Raw genomic sequence first — 20,904 nt, forward strand, 5'->3', positions numbered from 1 at the left:
TATTTGTAACAGAGAAGATAAAAAAAATTGTAAATTTAAAATTTCCATGTTATTCTTATGGAGAGTGTTGTAAAACGTAGTTTGCTTGTTTATGGATATATTTTGATCTAGCCTAACTTGGCAAATTTATTTATTGTATACTAGCTAATAACATTTTACTAAAAACCCCACTTTAATAGTTTCCTTGCAGCAGCAAACCTGGTACTCATCTAACCTAATGTTATTCAAATAGATTTAATTGAAAATCAATTCAGACAAATGGAAATTCGCTTAGTTGGCAGGTTTGCTCCGGCGGGGGTATTTATTTACTTTCTGCTTGAATCAGAAAATTGAATTGTTGGTTGTGTTGTCTCGTCCTTGTGCGTCCTTGTCATTTATATCAGCTGTTGCTGTTTGAGTTGTCTGTTGTCTTGAATATCGTCTTGTCTTGTCATGTTGTTGGTTTCTGGTTTGGTTTGGTAGTCATTCACTATTCAGTTCAGTCAGTCTGAGTTGCTCAGTTCAGTGGTTGTTGTTGTTATTGTTAGTTAGTTTAGTTAACGTTTAAGTTATTTACCTATTCGAATTATTTTATTCTTTAATAATTACATTGGTACAGGCCTACGATTTGATGATGAGCCCAGTTAAGAAACTGAACCTTTTTATTTATCAATAGGAACTTTACCTAACTTCCGAAGATTTTATTCGTTTTGTTTGGTAAATTTAATTGGATAAAGGACTGAAATATATATTTTTCTTCCTATATTAAGCCTAAATAGTCCACTTATATCCTTGAAAATGTCAGTTAACTCTGAAAGTGTGGATGTTGATGAAAAAGTACCAAAAGCCAATGTTATCAACTCAAGACTAAATAAGCTGTTTGATTCTCGTTTTGAAAATGATAAGGTCAGTGTGAACATTTAATTTTCCTAACCCTAGGGTTAGCTTATCAAATGTTAACTTATTTGGGGTGCACTTCCGTATCTTTTGTCAAAAACAACCGAATGAAAATATCGATCGATATATCGATTATTCCATTTCATATATCGTTTGGTTAGTTAGGTTAACCTAACCAACCAACGATATATATTTATTTATTCATTCCAACGGATACACCATTTACAAAATAATAAGTATGTGTTTTAAGAGCAGAATGAAAAAATAACAATTGCATTGGAAATAACAAGAGAAGTTAAGTACATATAAACATTGAACAAATTAGCATTGCAACAAAAAATAATACAACAAGACAGCCATTTACCATTTACCATCTGGTGTCTTCTCCACAATCCAGGGATCGGGGAATCGTCAGCAACGAAACAACAATAACAGATAATAACATTAACAGAGTAGGCTATTGTACAGATAATAACAAAAAAATAGCCTATTTAGGCCTAATATTAATTTGGATTTCAGAAAATGCATGTACCTAGGTTAGATTTTGAAAGTACAGCGACAAAAAATATCTCCTCAAGATTTAACGATATATCAAATCATTTTTCATTCGGTTGTTTTTGACAACAGATATGGACTTATATAAGTTACCCCCTATTTGCTTGAGACTATAGTTTAGGTCTAGGCATAGGCCTAGTTTCTAGATTACATGTACAGAAAAGATTTCACATTTGACCAGGCCGGGCCACCTTCAGAGCCCAGGGCCCCGGGGCTTCGGCCCCTCTGTCCCACCCTCTGGAACCATGATTTATGTAGGCCTATCTATCTTGAAAATATAGTGTAAAAAGAAACTAAGTTTAAATTGAGTCGTTTGTTTATTATTTTACATTATTAATTACGGTATGCTTGAAATTCTTTATGTAAAACCTTTTACTTTTTTTGTACAATATGTATTTTATAATTTGTAAACCTATTTGAAAGGCTAAGAAATCCTATTGACATAAGAATAAAAAAGCTTTATTTGAAGTTTGCTGTTTTTTTTGTTCATAAATTTACAAAATTACGCATTTTAACAAAAATGTTTTTTACATACAGGATCAATATTTTATCTTTAAAATAGCGTTAAAATTAAGTTTCAGCTATTTATTTATATTTTAAACATTTCCCCCCCCCCTCCCGCAAATAAGGCCTCCCTGCTATTGATGCCAGCTCTAGGGGCCCTTTTGGAGAATTTTTGCAGGGGGGCCCATATTTTGTAGATCCGGCCTTGTCTCAAGGTGGCATCAATATTTCGACATTCTGGTGACAAAGACATTTACTATCGCCTCTTAAGTTCAAGGCAATATATTGACATCCCCTCATGTCGCAAAGACATCATCCGCCTTTTGAATAGGATCTTGTAATAAAATCTATTAGTTAGTTCTAAGGTGATATTGACAAAAATGAAATTAAGCTAAGTTAACCAAGTTTGAAGGAGGATGACAAGTGAGATGAAATATGGATGAGTCCCCAGGCCTAATGTTGATTATTTACAACAATACGGTACCGGTACATCAAAAGTGACCTTTTTCTAGTCTAATTTCTAGGTATTAATTTCTTTAAAAAGATAGTGGTAACTTAGCCTCTAGATTTAGATTCACAAGGCTAAAACTCTGAAGTTAGATTGAATTTAGGTTGAAATTTCATATGGAGGCACTCGTATTAGTCAAATACCCAATGGGGGTTTGAATCGACACTTTAAATTAGAATGACTAAGTTAAGCCATTTTCGTAGGTAAAAAGTCTAACTTAGCACTCACATCAACAGTGGACCCTACACCCTACCACATCTCACTAGTAGTGTAGCGCTTAATTTCCAGGCCCTATAGAATGATTCATAAGCCACATTCCCACGATGCCGTTTGCACAGACTTCCAATGGGGCTTAAAAAAAATTAACGAGGGTAAAAAAACTAAACGAAGGCTGTGATACTTAGGGCCTAGTGCAGATATGTCGTCTGTTGTTGATAGTGCAGTAGAACGGCCGAAGTTATCCCGGAGGTTTTGCATTCGCCCCAGTTTGAAAAGTTATAATAGGTATTATAGTGCTAGTGACCTATTTAACATGTAAGCTACCGCAATAGTACAGCGTTTTTCATTCATATGGACCAGCGACGCACATATGTGACGGCTAGTCATTAAAATTAGATATATATATATATTTTATATGTAATATATATATATATATATTTTACACGTATATATATATATATTTTACAATATTCTGCGGCCGAATATTCTGCCCAAGTTGTAGTTCTTTTATGTTTAGGTTTAGCTATGCTATGGCTCATAGACAAGTCATTACGACTAACTGTCTCTTTGTTATAGTGACAAGGAGGGGCATTGCACCATAATTTCACACCATCACCATCACAATCTTATATATATTTAAACAATTTGGTTTATTCTTTTCCGAGTTTGTTTGGCTCTTCTACCCGACTGATTTTCATGATTGAGGTCTCAAATTGCAGGCATGCACGCACAGACTCGGTGTATCCATTAACGAAATTTCAATTTATGATGTACCTTCAACAGTTATAATTATATAATCCTATATGTTTAGTCTAAAAACGCAAGGTGAGTTAACCAAAATAAAAATTATTTTTTGTTTGAATCAGTTAGCTCAAGATACTGTATTACTCAATAAAAAATCATAAATTTGATTATTCCTTGGATATTATATTTATTTTAATGCTGCGGAGCAGCATAGGTCCTTTAGTTTACTATTAACTAGAACTATTAACTGGTCCCGGGTCCAGGTCTTACCATGAGACCTACAGTAATAGCTTATTCCCTATATGGGAAATTCGCTAAAACAAAAGGGTATCACATTGTTTTGCCTTGGTAATAAGTGCTGAACCCTATTAAAATGTGCAATTTGTGCACGAAACTCCTCGTGTTCAAACCTATACTTCACTAACTTTGAAAATTTTCAGGAAACTTTGGATGCGTTAAAAGAACTCTCTGTGTTTTTTACTGAAAATACTATACAAACTCGAAGAAGCCTAAGGAGTAAAATAGAGAAAAGAAGTCTAAGTATCAATGAGGTAAACATAATTTATTATCTGATAATCTGTTAGGCCGGGGCCACACGTGGCGGATCGTCCGCGCGGCTTATGATCGTACGATCATAAGCCGCGCGACGATGTCCCGGCCACACGAAGCGGATGAACCGCTTCTGTTTGAGGTTTCCCAGCCTACGTACTGAGATTCTAACATGGTTTAATTCACTCGTTCTCGTTGTAGTCATGGAAGAAACACGTATGTTGGTTTGTGCATTAGAAGCGTGTGGTGAGCTAGAGCCTAAGGCAAACCAAAATCATTGGGTCCATCATTTCATAACCGATAAACCATTTGTGTTCCAAACCTTTTACGAGCACATGCGAAACCATAGATCGGAGTTTCTTTTGTTACTATCGCATGTAGATAGCATCGTTTGACGAGCTACTTCAATTGTTTTGACCGCATATAACTAAGGAAGATATACTGATGAGAAATGTACAACATGAGAAATCCCACATTATCTTTAACAAGTTCTATTGATTTGTCTGTATCGAACATTTTAGAAACCGAAATGCACAAGCACAAACTAAAAAAAAACCACTACAAATGCTTGAAAATGAGCTCCAACCGCGCGGACAATCCGTATCGTGTGGCCACTCTCATAAGACTACGTGTGTCATCCCCTCCAACGGGGCTTATGATCGCGCGGACAATCCACGACATGGCGCGGACAATCCGCCCAGGCGGCTTAGGATCGCCCCGTGTGGCCACTCTCATTTGATTCAATGTGTTGTCGGACCACGCGGATGATCCGCGTGGTCCGTCCGCGCGGATGATCCGCGTCGTGTGGCCCCGGCCTTACAGTTGTATAATTTTGCTATGGAAAGCTTATGTTGCTTACCTTGAGCAACATCATTATTCATTCAAAATAAATTAAGGAGAACATTAGCAAATAAATTTGTCTGCCACTGGTAACCCAATGAACTGAAAGTACTAGTGGTCTTACAATTGGCCTCTAGGCCCTCAACTTCATAGTCTTGTTTGTCAGAGGATCACAAAATTAAAAACATAAACTGTTCCATAATTTTACTTTCTTCAGGTAATTTTGTATGCCAAGGGGCGGATCAAGATAGGTTTTTGTTGTCCATTATTTCCACTCACCATCTGTAAGCTCGAAAAATACCATTATATGTGCATTTTCCATCTTTTTCTACTACCAATCTAGATATTAAATTCTCACCTTTACCACTTATATTTCAGGAGTTGGACCGCTTTCTTAAAAGTGTTCGAATTTCTTTCAGGTAAAATGACACTGGCAAAGAAAAACACATACCTTTTTGGTCTTTGTTTGATGAAATATAAATCTCCTGGAATTGTCAGGCATTTGTTTGCCATTACCATTGAACTTTCAAAAAGACAAAATAGTGGCTGCTTACGAAATTTGTTCTTTTGTAACAACCAGTTTCCATTGCATATTTTCCCTGTGGTTAATCTTTCAGCAGCACAGAAGCGCTGCCCATTTCTGCTTTTATTTATATATACTTTGAGTTATGGGGATGCTCTCATATTTAAAATAATGCATAAGTCATAATAGAAGAAGCAGAGGGTCGCTCATGGCATGCAGGTGGGTGGTGGGAGGTACATGGGGGCTCAAGCCAGGGCTCATGCACTGGCTGTTTGTCTCTGTGGTAAGGCCTGCCATGACATACAGCTCACATATTGTGTGGGGGGCCAAGATGGACTCAGTGACAGCCTTACACTCAAAACAAAGTACCTCTCTTATCACAAGAGTTCAATATCACTAAGAATGAACAACATGAACCCTGATAGCTGCACAGTTAAAATTGTTTATTATTTATCTAAATATGGCCAAACATAAGTTGAAAACAGTTGTAAGTTCATTAAAATGACATGCTTTCTGATTTGTATCTGTTCAGGACTTTTTATCAGCATTTAGAAAAGTCAAAGAGGCTCTTGACAATATCTATCTTGATGTCACTGATATGAATAAAGCGGTAGAAACAATGACGGCCCAGCTACAGGCCACCAAAGCTCAGACACACCAGCTCATAGAGCACACCACTAAACTTCAGGCTGAGGGGTAACAATACTGTATTACGTTTCTTATAAAACTATAGTCCATCAGCTATTTGGTCTTTGTGTTTTTTTTGTGTAAAGTCTTTCTTTAAAGAAAGCACTTGTGTTTGTATTATTTCTTCACGTAAGAAAAGTGCTCATTCATAACGTTTCTCATTGACAATAACGTCAAGCTAGCTACATAGCTAGCTTTACTAGCTGTAGTGGCTTCCCATGGCCACAAAATCAAGTGTAAGTTAACTAAGAGCTAGGCTAGATAGTAGTAGTCTGTTGAATATGAGAGTCTCATGTGTGAGCAGTTATTCACTTATTTTTAACTATGCTGCTTCAATGAAATGGAACAATTTCTTTTGGCTCTTGTTTATACCCATGTGATGGTTAAAAACACCTGTTGTATTGTTGAATGATCCTGTTTTCTCAAAATTACCAAGAATAATTCCTCTTCATCGTTTGTAATGTGAAGAGCTGTAACATATATGACAAAAATATAATCAATATAAATATGAATACCTAAACAAAAACAAAATCATAGCGACCTGAAAATAAAAAGTGCTGCCCTGTGGTGTTGCCACCAGGTGTTGTTACCTGACAAAAACTGGATCAATTGACATTCAGGACGATTTAAACATTTCATTGAAATGTACTTGCAACAACGACTCACAATCCTCATCACATTAAATGGTGATATAAGAGAGAAGTTAACCAACTATAGAAATATAATAATGATTTATGATTTATCCTAGCCAAAAACTGACAATGCAGCAAGAGGTGGCTCAATCATTTTTGAAGAGTTTCCAACTGACACCTGCCGAGTTGTCAGCCCTGCGAGAGGCCAACATTACTGAAGAGTTTTTTGCCGCATTGGACAGAGTTCAAACAATCCATGCCAATTGTCGCACACTGATGCAGTCAGGACATCAAACATCAGCTTTGGACATCATGGATCAAATGGCTATGTATCAGGTTGGATAAAAAATATCAATTTTTACTTTGTATACGCACAGAGAAGAAAGTTATAGAGGATACATGCTTATGGGACCACTGTGTGCTTTCAGCTCTGGTATGTTAGGCTGAAATATATACTTGCGGAGGGAGAGCCTGAACAGCAAGCACTTTGCGGAAATTCCCATCGCACAGGGCACAGTCTTCCTCCACCATGAGCGTTTTAGTACATGAGTGCGAGGGAGCAGAGGGGGTCATTGCCCTAGACAGCAGCACTGATGCTCCTCTTGAGTGTACCATTGAATTTTTCCTCTATATATTACTTTTCTGTGGTATACGTTATTCATAGACTTCTCATCGTCTTGTATTTGAAATCTTAAGCTTGTTTTGATGCGTGTTTCATGTATTGTAACATCAGAGACTTAATAATAATGTTTTTTTGTAATTTTTTTAGAGTAGGCTAAATGGTTCAGTGTATATAATTCTCAATTATTTTGTTATAATACTAGAGGACAAGCAGTATTTAAAAGTAGTGTGTGGCAAAACCTGGTAATATTTGTGTAGGAGGCGAGGATATGCCAGGTGTGTTTCAAAGGTGTGATGGAAATCTTAGATATTTATTAATAGCAATAAACATGAAGGAGTGGTAGGTGAAGCTTGATGCGTTTTTCAAAAGTGAAGATTCTTGTGTAGCTGTGCAGAGACATAATCTGTAAGTGTTTTAATTTGGGTGCTTGAGGAATGTTCTCCTCTCACAACACAATTATGCTCTGATAAATACAAGGGCTAATCAGAATGTAAGGAAAGTTTTGCAATAAAGTTTCTATAAGAAAAAACTAATTGTGTATACATATGAAAGAACAACTAAAATACCACTTTCTACATAGTCACAAAGGTGGACGAGCATTGAAATTACCTTGTCGTAGAACTTTGCCGCCTGTGAGCTCCTTCACCCAGTGGCAAGTAATTGGAGCTCCTTGCTGTCATCATAGCGCTGGGCTTATAACCAAATAACTTATTAATTTTTGAAACAAGTGAAAGTCACTAAAAGCAAGGTTTGGACTGAAAATCCAGAGAAAATCTATTTGAATGAATGAAGGAGATCTTGTGTGTGATTTGTCGGTTGACTATGGTTATTGTAATGAAAACCCAAAATTTGGTACTTCAACTTTATTTTGGCCATTTTGAAACCGAATGCACAATTTTAGGACAGAACTTTAATTTATTACGTTGTACTATATAAACTTCAACATAAACAAACTTGTACTATGTTATTACGTTGTTCAGTACACTCCAACTTGACAACAAATTTCTATTATTAAGTTTATGACAAAAAAAATTATAACAGACCGCACCTCACAACTAGTGTGATTTACCATTGGAATACACTTATAAAACCTGTATTGCCACAACAGGCAGCACAACGGGACTTCCGCTGTAATGGCTGCATAGTCGTTGAAGAGGGGAATACGACTGTTGCGAGATCAACATGCACCCTTTGGCGTCAGACAGAAACATGCCTTACTTCCTGAATATCTTTTGTAATTCCATTTCTACTATAGCCTGGTTTACAATAAAAAAGTAGAAAGACAATAACAAACAGGAATGAAACTGTTCTAACACCACAAGTTAAATGATTGACTGTTGCCAACCAGTCGTGTGATGTGATAACCAATATATGATAATGTCAGATTTTGTATTAAAAAAGTATTGGTAAGTTGTTCTTAGAAAATCTAATTGATTTTTAGTGGCCTTTCTCAAATTCTTATTTGTCTCGGTCGGTTTATGTAGGAGACGGCTTTGGAGAGACTGTACCGCTGGGCCCAGACACATTGTCGTAACATCGAGGCTCCAGGAATCAACCAACTGCTGAATCAGGCCATGGCCAAACTCCAGGACCGACCTGTGCTATTCAAGTGAGTTCTATATTCTATTTTGGTTAGTCTATACCTATACCTAGTCCACCTACTAGGAGAGTGAATTCCATTAGGTATGTCTAACTGAGAGATGGAGATAGGCCTAGAGATATTTTAACAATGCCAGCGACATATCATGGTTTGTATTTTAAGGTGAAGAATAATCAACAATGAGTGTTGAATGGATGGATAGGTCAGCATTGTTACTGGCTGGTTCTTCAGCTAGAATCGTTTATGAAAAGCCAGTTCAAGGACAGCTGGGTCGAGATCTTGACTGATCTCGGTATCAAACTGGGAACTTACTGATTTCTAGGTGAGCACTGTATCCACTCAGCTACCGAGCTATAAACAATAGCTAACGAAATAATAATGTAAACATTACTAATTTAAATTATTGATTATCTGAGTGTACTGTATTTTGAGTTATCAAAAGACAAACAATTGTGATTTTGTCCCACGTTAATCAGCCTGCATGATGTGTTGGAAGTGGAAAAATATCCGGTCCTTGTACATTTATCAGCTGATACTTAATGTGATGTGTTAGGTATGTGCTGACAGAGTACTGCACATGTAGAAGAGCTGTCCTCGTACATTTGTTCATTGATGCCCTGACCAAGGGAGGACCCGGTGGAACGCCCAAGCCCATCGAGGCACACGCTCATGACGCCAAGCGCTACGTGGGCGACATGCTGGCCTGGCTACATCAGGCTATACCAGGCGAGAGAGACAACTTACTGACTCTGCTGAAAAACTGTGACACCAAGACTGGTTAGTGAGTTATTTACTCTCATATTCTTCTTGGGAATCAGGTTAATTTCTTATGTTACTAATAAGTTTAGCATAGCCTATTGAACTATTAGGGATTAAAGCATGTTTTATATTGTGACCAATAATAAAGCATTATTATCCTTAGCAATCATAAATTTGGTGTAATGTGCATCCATCTCGATGTATCCATCACAATGATTACATCACAGATTCACAGATGATTAATTTTCATAATCACGTACCATCAATAAAGTATCTGGCCATTGCAAATACACTATTATCGTCCGTCACAATCAAGGCAAAGTTGCGAATGTTCGAAGGTAGGTTGTGCAATCTTAGAAGTCGATTTCAGTGATTCCAAAAATATATTAGTAGAATTGGCTCAGCTCAATATTCCACATTTTAGGCTAGGCTTGGCTCAGCTCAGAAATCAGCAGACCTCTATGACTTTGTATTACTATCAGTTTCACCTCAAAACTTTTACAAAAACATGAATGTTGAAAGCCTAGTTCATGGAATTTATGGGCAGCAATTTCATATCCCAGAGTGTTTGCCATTACGGTTCCTTTACTGTTAAAAATGACAAAAAAGGTTTCCCATTTCTCCAAATATAACAACATAGTATAATGTATCATTTTTGCAGATGTCAGTGAGGAAGTACAGCAAGCTTTGTCTAACATATCTGAGGGTGTCTGTCATCCCCTGCAAGTAAGAGTAGATCAGATCCTTGCTACAGATACATCTGTTGTATCCTTATATCATGTATCCAATTTGCTGCGGTTTTATTTGCAGACGTTCAACCAGGTAAATACATTAGACATCAATTGTAAGATATATTTTCAATACGGTATGACTTGAATTGAATTTTTTACCTTTAATCAAGGGGTTTTTGGACGATGAACTAAATACAAACCCCCATGGCCCATGTATTATGAAAACAGCTTTTTAGCAAATTTTCCATATAGGGAATAAGCTATTACTGTAGGTTTTATGGTAAGACCTGGACCCAGGACCAATTTACTTTTTTTTTTTTTTGAGGTCCCCGGAAGCTAAAGTCACCATCCATTCAAATTCATAAATAATATATATCTATATATGTCTCTCTAAGCAAGATAACTCAAGCAAAAATGATCAGATTTTGATGAAATTTGGTATAAACGTGTAAACCTACATTTATTCGAATGAGTTTGCGAACCAGCATAATTGGACTATGGGAACAGTGGTTTAATGGGGTAAAAATGGGGTTAACGAAAAACTAATGTTTCCCATAATGCGCAGAAGGAAAACTTGTGTTCAGAAAGGAAATAAAAATATTCTCCTTTCCTGATCTAAACTATAAGTACAATGCCGTGCCGTCCATCACTAGGAATTTATGACTCAGTTTTGATGTTGAGCCCTATATAAAGTGTTGGAACCATTATATGCAAATGCCATTATTTCATTTTCAAGGTGGTACCTGGGAGCAGCCTGGATGCAACACTCTCCGAGCTCCACTCAAACAGTGAGAAGGCTTTCTTGTCCACACTTCAATCTCAGGTAGTGAATAAATACTAGTCAAACTCAAATAAGACAACAAGACAGTAATAATTATGAAAAGTTTGCAAGCCTAAAAGATGAGGATGTCTTCTAATTTATGTAACAAAAACATTTTTCATTCACATGTATAATTTTGTAATCCCACTTACTAAGTTTCAACTGAGCGCCGCTTTAACTGGTTTATCTTGTCAGAAATGGGAATAACTTCTCACTGACTACTTATGAATGCTTTAACAGGTCTGTTTTGCCAAATGGAGTGACAACAAACACTTTTGATCGATGCTTTGAAATCTAAGTCATAACATAGACCACGTTAGTTAACAGTGTTTAGCATATAAACAATCGTTTATTTAACAAGGATTATTATATTGGCTTAACCAGCCAAATTGTTATCCAGCTGCTATCTCAGTCACGGTATTTTGAAAGTAGTCTGAATTTATGATTGCTGGAGTAGTGAAATTTTCTTGGAAACTTACAAAGCAAAATGTTTAGAATGAACTATTGCAACTTAAACCACTTCATATTTTGTCATTATGTAAAATTATTTAAATGTGTAGTTGATGAGTGTGATAAAACTTTAAATAAGTAAAATAATAAACCTCATCATTGCAGGTTAAGCAGCAACTCCTTGAGAAGGTGGACGCTCCTCCCCCTGACTTGTCACCTTCTCCTGGTATTCCACCACTGCTCACACTCCTCAAGGAGATCATCTCCATCGCCAGTGTAGCGGAAGGAAGACAAGATGATATAAACAAGGTAAGAGTGTCAGTCTTCTCCAGACGTTATGTTTACTACTTACAATTTCAAATATCTCTAATGGTTTCCAACCATCATGTCAAAGTAGTATGTTTACAGCGCTGCTGTTGTCAGTAAGGGGAACCTAGGAGTCTTGTAGGATGGGGTTGAGAGTTTACAGTGTTGCTGTTGTCGGTAAGGGGAACCTAGATGTCGTATAGTACGGGGTGGTGAGTTTACAGTGTTGCTGTTGTCAGTAAGGGGAACTTAGATGTCTTGTAGGATGGGGTAGAGAGTTTACAGAGCTGCTATTGTCAGTAAAGGGAATGTGGATGTCTTGTAGGGCTGCTACTGACGGGACAGTCTACTTTAACCTTTGCTAATTTTCAGGTAGTTTCTTGTGTGATGGACCCACTGCTACAAGCCATCACACTGAGTACCTCAAAGCTTGCAGCTACTGTCATGACAGTCTACTTTAACCTTTGCTAATTTTCAGGTAGTTTCTTGTGTGATGGACACACTGCTCCAAGCCATCACACTGAGTACCTCAAGGCTTGCAGCTACTGTCATGACAGTCTACTTTAACCTTTGCTAATTTTCAGGTAGTTTCTTGTGTGATGGACCCACTGCTACAAGCCATCACACTGAGTACCTCAAGGCTTGCAGCTACTGTCATGACAGTCTACTTTAACCTTTGCTAATTTTCAGGTAGTTTCTTGTGGGATGGACCCACTACTCCAAGCCATCACACTGAGTGCCTCAAGTCTTGCAGCTACTGTCATGACAGTCTACTTTATCCTTTGCTAATTTTCAGGTAGTTTCTTGTGTGATGGACACACTGCTCCAAGCCATCACACTGAGTACCTCAAGGCTTGCAGCTACTGTCATGACAGTCTACTTTAACCTTTGCTAATTTTCAGGTAGTTTCTTGTGTGATGGACCCACTACTCCAAGCCATCACACTGAGTGCCTCAAGTCTTGCAGGTACTGTCATGACAATGACAGTCTACTATATCCTTGCTAATTTTCAGGTAGTTTCTTGTGTGATGGACACACTGCTCCAAGCCATCACACTGAGTACCTCAAGTCTTGCAGGTACTGTCATGACAATGACAGTCTACTATATCCTTGCTAATTTTCAGGTAGTTTCTTGTGTGATGGACACACTGCTCCAAGCCATCACACTGAGTACCTCAAGGCTTGCAGCTACTGTCATGACAGTCTACTTTAACCTTTGCTAATTTTCAGGTAGTTTCTTGTGTGATGGACCCACTACTCCAAGCCATCACACTGAGTGCCTCAAGTCTTGCAGGTACTGTCATGACAATGACAGTCTACTATATCCTTGCTAATTTTCAGGTAGTTTCTTGTGTGATGGACACACTGCTCCAAGCCATCACACTGAGTACCTCAAGGCTTGCAGCTACTGTCATGACAGTCTACTTTAACCTTTGCTAATTTTCAGGTAGTTTCTTGTGTGATGGACCCACTACTCCAAGCCATCACACTGAGTACCTCAAGGCTTGCAGCTACTGTCATGACAGTCTACTTTATCCTTTGCTAATTTTCAGGTAGTTTCTTGTGTGATGGACACACTGCTCCAAGCCATCACACTGAGTGCCTCAAGTCTTGCAGCTACTGTCATGACAGTCTACTTTATCCTTTGCTAATTTTCAGGTAGTTTCTTGTGTGATGGACACACTGCTCCAAGCCATCACACTGAGTGCCTCAAGTCTTGCAGCTACTGTCATGACAGTCTACTTTAACCTTTGCTAATTTTCAGGTAGTTTCTTGTGGGATGGACCCACTACTCCAAGCCATCACACTGAGTGCCTCAAGTCTTGCAGGTACTGTCATGACAATGACAGTCTACTATATCCTTGCTAATTGTCAGGTAGTTTCTTGTGTGATGGACACACTGCTCCAAGCCATCACACTGAGTACCTCAAGGCTTGCAGCTACTGTCATGACAGTCTACTTTAACCTTTGCTAATTTTCAGGTAGTTTCTTGTGTGATGGACCCACTGCTACAAGCCATCACACTGAGTACCTCAAGGCTTGCAGCTACTGTCATGACAGTCTACTTTAACCTTTGCTAATTTTCAGGTACTTTCTTGTGGGATGGACCCACTACTCCAAGCCATCACACTGAGTGCCTCAAGTCTTGCAGCTACTGTCATGACAGTCTACTTTATCCTTTGCTAATTTTCAGGTAGTTTCTTGTGTGATGGACCCACTGCTACAAGCCATCACACTGAGTACCTCAAGGCTTGCAGCTACTGTCATGACAGTCTACTTTAACCTTTGCTAATTTTCAGGTAGTTTCTTGTGTGATGGACCCACTACTCCAAGCCATCACACTGAGTGCCTCAAGTCTTGCAGGTACTGTCATGACAATGACAGTCTACTATATCCTTGCTAATTGTCAGGTAGTTTCTTGTGTGATGGACACACTGCTCCAAGCCATCACACTGAGTGCCTCAAGTCTTGCAGCTACTGTCATGACAGTCTACTTTAACCTTTGCTAATTTTCAGGTAGTTTCTTGTGTGATGGACCCACTGCTACAAGCCATCACACTGAGTGCCTCAAGTCTTGCAGCTACTGTCATGACAGTCTACTTTAACCTTTGCTAATTTTCAGGTAGTTTCTTGTGTGATGGACCCACTGCACCAAGCCATCACACTGAGGGCCTCAAGGCTTGCAGCTACTGTCATGACAGTCTACTTTAACCTTTGCTAATTTTCAGGTAGTTTCTTGTGTGATGGACCCACTACTCCAAGCCATCACACTGAGTGCCTCAAGTCTTGCAGCTACTGTCATGACAGTCTACTTTATCCTTTGCTAATTTTCAGGTAGTTTCTTGTGTGATGGACCCACTACTCCAAGCCATCACACTGAGTGCCTCAAGTCTTGCAGCTACTGTCATGACAGTCTACTTTATCCTTTGCTAATTTTCAGGTAGTTTCTTGTGTGATGGACCCACTGCTCCAAGCCATCACACTGAGTGCCTCAAGTCTTGCAGCTACTGTCATGACAGTCTACTTTATCCTTTGCTAATTTTCAGGTAGTTTCTTGTGTGATGGACCCACTACTCCAAGCCATCACACTGAGTGCCTCAAGGCTTGCAGCTACTGACATGACAGTCTACTTTAACCTTTGCTAATTTTCAGGTAGTTTCTTGTGTGATGGACCCACTGCTCCAAGCCATCACACTGAGTGCCTCAAGTCTTGCAGCTACTGTCATGACAGTCTACTTTATCCTTTGCTAATTTTCAGGTAGTTTCTTGTGTGATGGACCCACTGCTCCAAGCCATCACACTGAGTGCCTCAAGGCTTGCAGCTACTGACATGGCTGTCTACCTTCTTAATTGCCTACACCTCATGACTACTACTCTGGCACTTTATGAGTTTATGGATGAAAGGCTTGAACGACTTAAGGTAATGTTAAGAGTCCTTGGAGGCTAGCGGCCATCTTCGACAATTTCAAACAGCTGCTGAAGACATAGACATAGACATAGACATAACCTAACAGTGGTGAATTATAACCTGAGAAGAGTGAATTATAATCCAAGAAGTTTTTCAAACACCAAAGTGATTATAATTTTAATATCTAATCTAGTATACTATGAGATTTGACGTATTCGTTGTTGTTTCGGATTGATTTCCAAGGGAGTCTATGGAAGCCAATAGCCAACTTGAATTTGCTCGCCATAAGAGAAATGTTAATTTTTGTTTTTTCAAACAGCCGCTGAAGAGTTATTTATTCACCATCTCAAAATATTTTTTCAGATACCAAAGTGATTGTAATTTGAATATATCGTATACTGTGGGATTAGAAATGTTCTTTGTAATTTTTTAATTGTTTTATGAGTTAGAACGTCTAGGCTCCAAGGACTCTTAAGCCAAACAATAAGAAAATAAATATTAATAGGAATTTTAATAATGCTCTCCTCGCTAAATTGAAGCACTTGAAGTGTCAGTATACTGCACATACATTGGAGTGTGAAGGCCGGTAGTGAACCTAACAATGTAAAAGTTTCAAATGAAATAATATTTATGGGAAATCATTAGTAATAATTTATCTATTATTACACTTTTTTGCTGTTTTGTTTACCAATAATGCATGTGTTACTTTCATAATTGTTTCTACAATGTAGATTGATGAATTTGTAACAACGCTCAAGACAAATCAAGTAGTATTGTACCTCCTTAGACTTCTCCTTGTGGCCAATTATATAATATTAGATGTGTAACCAGGCCACTTGTGCCAGTGGTATTTAATGCCAAGTGGTATTTGATGTAGGCGCAGTCTGATGCTCAGCTAGACACCTTGACCTCAGAACAGGCTTCCTCTCTAGTGGCCAACCTCAACCTGGGACCCATCTACACAATCCTCCAGGAGCAAGGCAAGGGACCTTTGTCACAGGTGCCTGGCATGGAGCCGGCAAACCTCAACAACTTCCTGGTAAACCAAAACTCCTCTAATAGATTTCTAATTGATATTGAGTTGTGACAGTCAAAACTTCATTTTTAATTAATTCCTGGCTGATATTAATTTTAGCCATATTTAGACTTAAGGTTTATTTGAGGTTTACTTACATGTATTTTCACATAAATCGAGGTTTTTCCTCTGTCATCAAATCAGTGAAGAATCATCACTAACCATGTTGAATTGTTGACGAATATTAGGATTTTATTAAGAAGGTAAAAATATATTAGGTGTTTTAAAAGTACAAAAGTTTGAAATAGAATTTACTGTTTGAAAAAAAATAACCGTTGAAACTACTTTTTAGTTTCAAAATGGCGGCTGTTTTAATTTTTATGGCCAACCATTTTAAGTTGTAAAATAAGGCAAAACTGTCAGAGTGCACCTCAGACTGGCTTTTGCAACTAAAAATCGAGATAAAAAGCTATATTTTGTTTGATCTTTTCAAAAAAAAAAACTATGTTATGTTTTGTTAGAAAATGTAAATTCAAAGCAAAATAAATTAATGTATCTTGATTTTTTTCCATAAAACCAAGAGTCTTCAGAAATAAAAGTCATGAAAATAAAAGTAATTAAAGCTATTAAAGTAATTAAGTAAAATAAAAAAAGTGGTAAAAATGGTTGCCATTTTGAAACAAACAAAGTTTTATGATTATATTTTTGCAAATAGTCGATTCTACAAATCTTATGAAATGTTGTAATTATAACAATTGTAATGTTACGTACAATAGTTAGATGTAGGTGAATAATTAACTTCACTTAAAAGAAGAAGAATAGTTGTGATAAATTAATATTTTTATCATTGGCTTTATTTATTTTTTTATTTTGAGATATGTGTGTTAGTCTTCTTTTACAATCAGTTTTACCCCATTTTCTAAAATATTGACCCTCTCGTCTAACTTTCTGTAGATGGTTACATGTAAAAAATGTGTTCAGCGTACTCAACACAGAAAGTAATTGTGTTTGTGTGTTTAGGGTAAGCTCGAGAGTCTGCTGAATGTACCAGACATGTTCAGTTTGCCTCAGATGGAATGTTTGCTCAGTAACGCTCATCGCTCGGTTGTTCAGCGTCGAGCAACCCAAGTCATCACAGCCATCTACACTCAGCTGTACAATGCAGTTCACAATCCGGACAATCTGTACGCCAACCCTTCCCAGCTCATGTCTCGCACCCCTGAGCAAGTGACGGCTACTCTACTCGGCTCATAGCATAAAAAGATTGTCACTGTTATATAAGTTATTTGCGAGTTATCAAGAGCCCTAAAATTTTTCCAATGCAAATGAAGGTGATGTAAAGGAGAAATTGTGAATGAATTTGTCAAATATAATACATCAACGCAAAAACAAAATTGAACGATGCAGCGGCAGCCCATCTGTTGCACATGAAAAAAGGTGGTAAAATAACACTCAACATTGTTGTTCCCATCAATATGCATCCTCGTCGATACTCCTACCTCACTTGCATAGAAGAAATGTTAAAAGTGGCCCTCTTGAAAAGACCAATTTTTAACTCTAGTTCATTTTTGTTGAAGGCGAGATTATGTAATTGAACAGACCATTTCAGACATTTATTTTCCATCAAAATTAGTAAAAACTAAGTTTTCACTTATAGCTTTAGCATCTGGAATCTGATCCTGTCCTGCATAGAGACGATTGTTGTATAGCAAGACAAAACAAAAAATATAAGATCCTGAGATGAAACCATAACAAGATGGCAGCTCAAGCAAGACACAAGGTTTAGCTAGGTTTGTGCACTAATCTTGTCATGTTATAGGGACTTTCTCATCCGAGGACAGTGATTAGTTTCCAGATCCTGAACAACTGTTGTAAACTTACTAACAATGATATAAACTGTTGTGTTGTTTTTACATTAGGCTAGTTAAATAAATTTTGAAATATTTTGATAAAGTTTGTTTTTCAAGAAAAAAAACATTTAAGCTTCATCTTTATGCGTAGGCTTTCGCGGCTGGTGTCATTGAAGTCCATGGTGATGGTTTTCGGCGTCAACCGCGTTGTCAGTTGTATTTATTTTTTGAAATGCAACTGACGACGTGGTTGATTCCGAAAACCATAACCATGGATTTCAATTTAAGCTTCATGTTACATTAAGTAAAAAGAAATGGATACACATCTAATTCGCATAAGAAAAAAGTTCCAGACAGTTTATAGCATTGAAGAAGTTTTCAAGACAATTAGATTCATAATTCACCCACTTGGAGTGAGTGAATATCTATTTCATTGTGCTGCAAACTTTTTGTCAGCTACTAACTGCCTGGGCCTAGGGCTAGGTGAGTCAGTAGTGTATCCAGTCCTTCTTCATCAATGTGTAAGAATTGTATTTGCTTGTTGAATGTTTGATTGAAATAATATCCATATTCAATCTGTAGTTATATACAGTTGTTGCCACGGGCAGCCATCAATATGGAGCCCCCTCCCAATTATTATACCTCACCAACAATCAATGTTAAATAATAAAAAATAAGGAAGAGGCAAGAGATAGAGATGAGTGGAGGTGTTTTGTTGGGGAGGCCAAATACCACTTGGAGTACCATAGGCCACTGCAGTAAGTAGGCCAGTTAGTAAATTTTAAAATGTTTGGAAAAAACAATAGATTGACAAAGGAAATTTAGGTAGGCTACAAAAATATATGCACATGGAATCTACAAATTTGTACCTACATTTTATCTGTGGTAGGACCTCTAGACACCCTTTTTATTGGGGTTATTCTGTACCCTCAGACCCTTGGCTTAGAAAAATTAGATGGACGCCCATGGTTGTTGTTCTAAAATTTTGTAAATAGGCTATAATAAATATATTTTGGTTACTCATATTTTGTGGTTTCATTTATTTTCACAGCAGAACATTAAATTACTCTTGGTTGTCATTTATTAAATTACTCCCTTGTCCATTTTAGGGAACAGATTCAGTCAATATTTAGGTATTTTTTCATCCAGTTTTACTTTTAAACTTTAAAAACTTAACTTAAACAGTTCTTGAACTATATTTTTTTAACGATTAATTTAATTTAGTTTTTGATTTGTTTTCTAACATTCCTTAAGAGACTAGCAATTAGACCATTATTTCTTAGAAACCATTTAAAGCATGAGCATTGTAGCTCGATTAGATAGCAATGGCCCAAACCCATGATTCTTTGTCACTAAAATATAAAGATGACTGAAATTTATGATAAAACCAGCAAAACAACCACATTTAAAAAAAAAATCATTACACAAGTAATAATAGGTGTTAATAAGTGTTCATTTTTAACAAGTTTGTTAAAAAACGTGTTACTTGTTAGCCTTTGTAAAATAATAACATTTCTCATTATAATATAACTCTCAACAGTAACATTATTTTATGAAGGATTTTTTTTTACAATCATAACAGAAAAATACCCCCGCCGCAGCAAACCTGCAGACTAAGCGAATTTCCATTTGACTGATTGGATTTACACTGAAATGTCTACTTAAAAATATAACATTTATTCTTGATTTAAATAGAATTAGTTTAACAAGTACTTAGGTTTGCTGCATCAGGGAGGGTAAAACTGTTTTTTTTTTTAATGTGAATAGTTTCGTAAGAAATAAAAACATTTTCCAAATTTGATCAAAATATGTTCACAAACAAGCAAACTACAACAGTTTACTTATTCTCCATAAGAATAACATGGGAATTTTAAATTTAAATTTTTTGGAATTTTCTCCGTAACAATTAGGCGCATAATAACGCTTCAATATACTAAGTTATTTGTTTTTTTAAGCTCTACAAAATGGTTTGGAAAGAAATTGTTAAATTTTTTGTTTTTTGGGTCAAAAATGGGAAAAAACCTATTTTTACCCCATAAAACCCCCCGTAAACCCCCGTTCCCATGGTCCGATCATGCTGGATCGCGAACTCGTTCGAATAAACGTACGTTTACACGTTTGTACCAAATTTCATCAAAATCGGATCATTTTTGCTCGAGTTATCGTGCTGACGGACACATATATATATATATATATATATGAATTTGAACGGATGGTGTTTTTGGCCTCTAGGGACCTCAAAACGAAAAAAGAAATCGGTCCCGCGTCCAGGTCTTACCATGAGTACTACGGTAATAGCTTATTCCCTATATGGGAAATTCGCTAAAACGTACTTGACTCAGATGATTTAATTTTCTTAAGTGTTAAAGAAACAAATCAATAAACTAAAATTTGGTTTTCATTGGCTGATAAGTTTCATATTATTTATGATTTTTTTTATATATCAATATTTTATTTTTCGACCCAATATATTGATATTAACGAATTGAAACATATCAGCTGACATGACAACTAGGATAAATAAATATTGTTCAATATCAACAAACAATTAAAATAACAAATATTTTAATGAAACTGTTCTAAACTAACCTAACAAAACTAACCAAACTTGGTGTAACGTTTCAAAATTCCATTTGATATTTCCCACATGCCTTTTCTGTAATCAAGCAGAATTTTGAAATGGTTGACCTACAGCAAGTTTGGTT

General features: G+C 36.9%; 1 protein-coding gene across 1 annotated transcript; it reads left to right on the forward strand.

The window, feature by feature from the left end:
• Nucleotides 1-491: 491 nt before the first annotated feature.
• On the forward strand, nucleotides 492-19,224 carry LOC129005508 (conserved oligomeric Golgi complex subunit 6-like). Its single transcript, XM_054434417.1, has 12 exons — nucleotides 492-885; nucleotides 3,847-3,957; nucleotides 5,851-6,014; nucleotides 6,754-6,973; nucleotides 8,744-8,868; nucleotides 9,413-9,636; nucleotides 10,280-10,440; nucleotides 11,086-11,172; nucleotides 11,785-11,928; nucleotides 15,185-15,346; nucleotides 16,212-16,373; nucleotides 17,370-19,224. The coding sequence occupies exons 1-12, from the start codon at nucleotides 778-780 to the stop codon at nucleotides 17,601-17,603; spliced, it is 1,902 nt and encodes a 633-aa protein (XP_054290392.1). The 5' UTR covers nucleotides 492-777; the 3' UTR covers nucleotides 17,604-19,224.
• Nucleotides 19,225-20,904: the final 1,680 nt, after the last annotated feature.

This window comes from Macrosteles quadrilineatus, unplaced genomic scaffold (genome assembly GCF_028750875.1).
Source record: "Macrosteles quadrilineatus isolate MER2022 unplaced genomic scaffold, UCM_ALF_1.0 Scaffold_22__1_contigs__length_1958994, whole genome shotgun sequence".
Taxonomy (NCBI): domain Eukaryota; kingdom Metazoa; phylum Arthropoda; class Insecta; order Hemiptera; family Cicadellidae; genus Macrosteles; species Macrosteles quadrilineatus.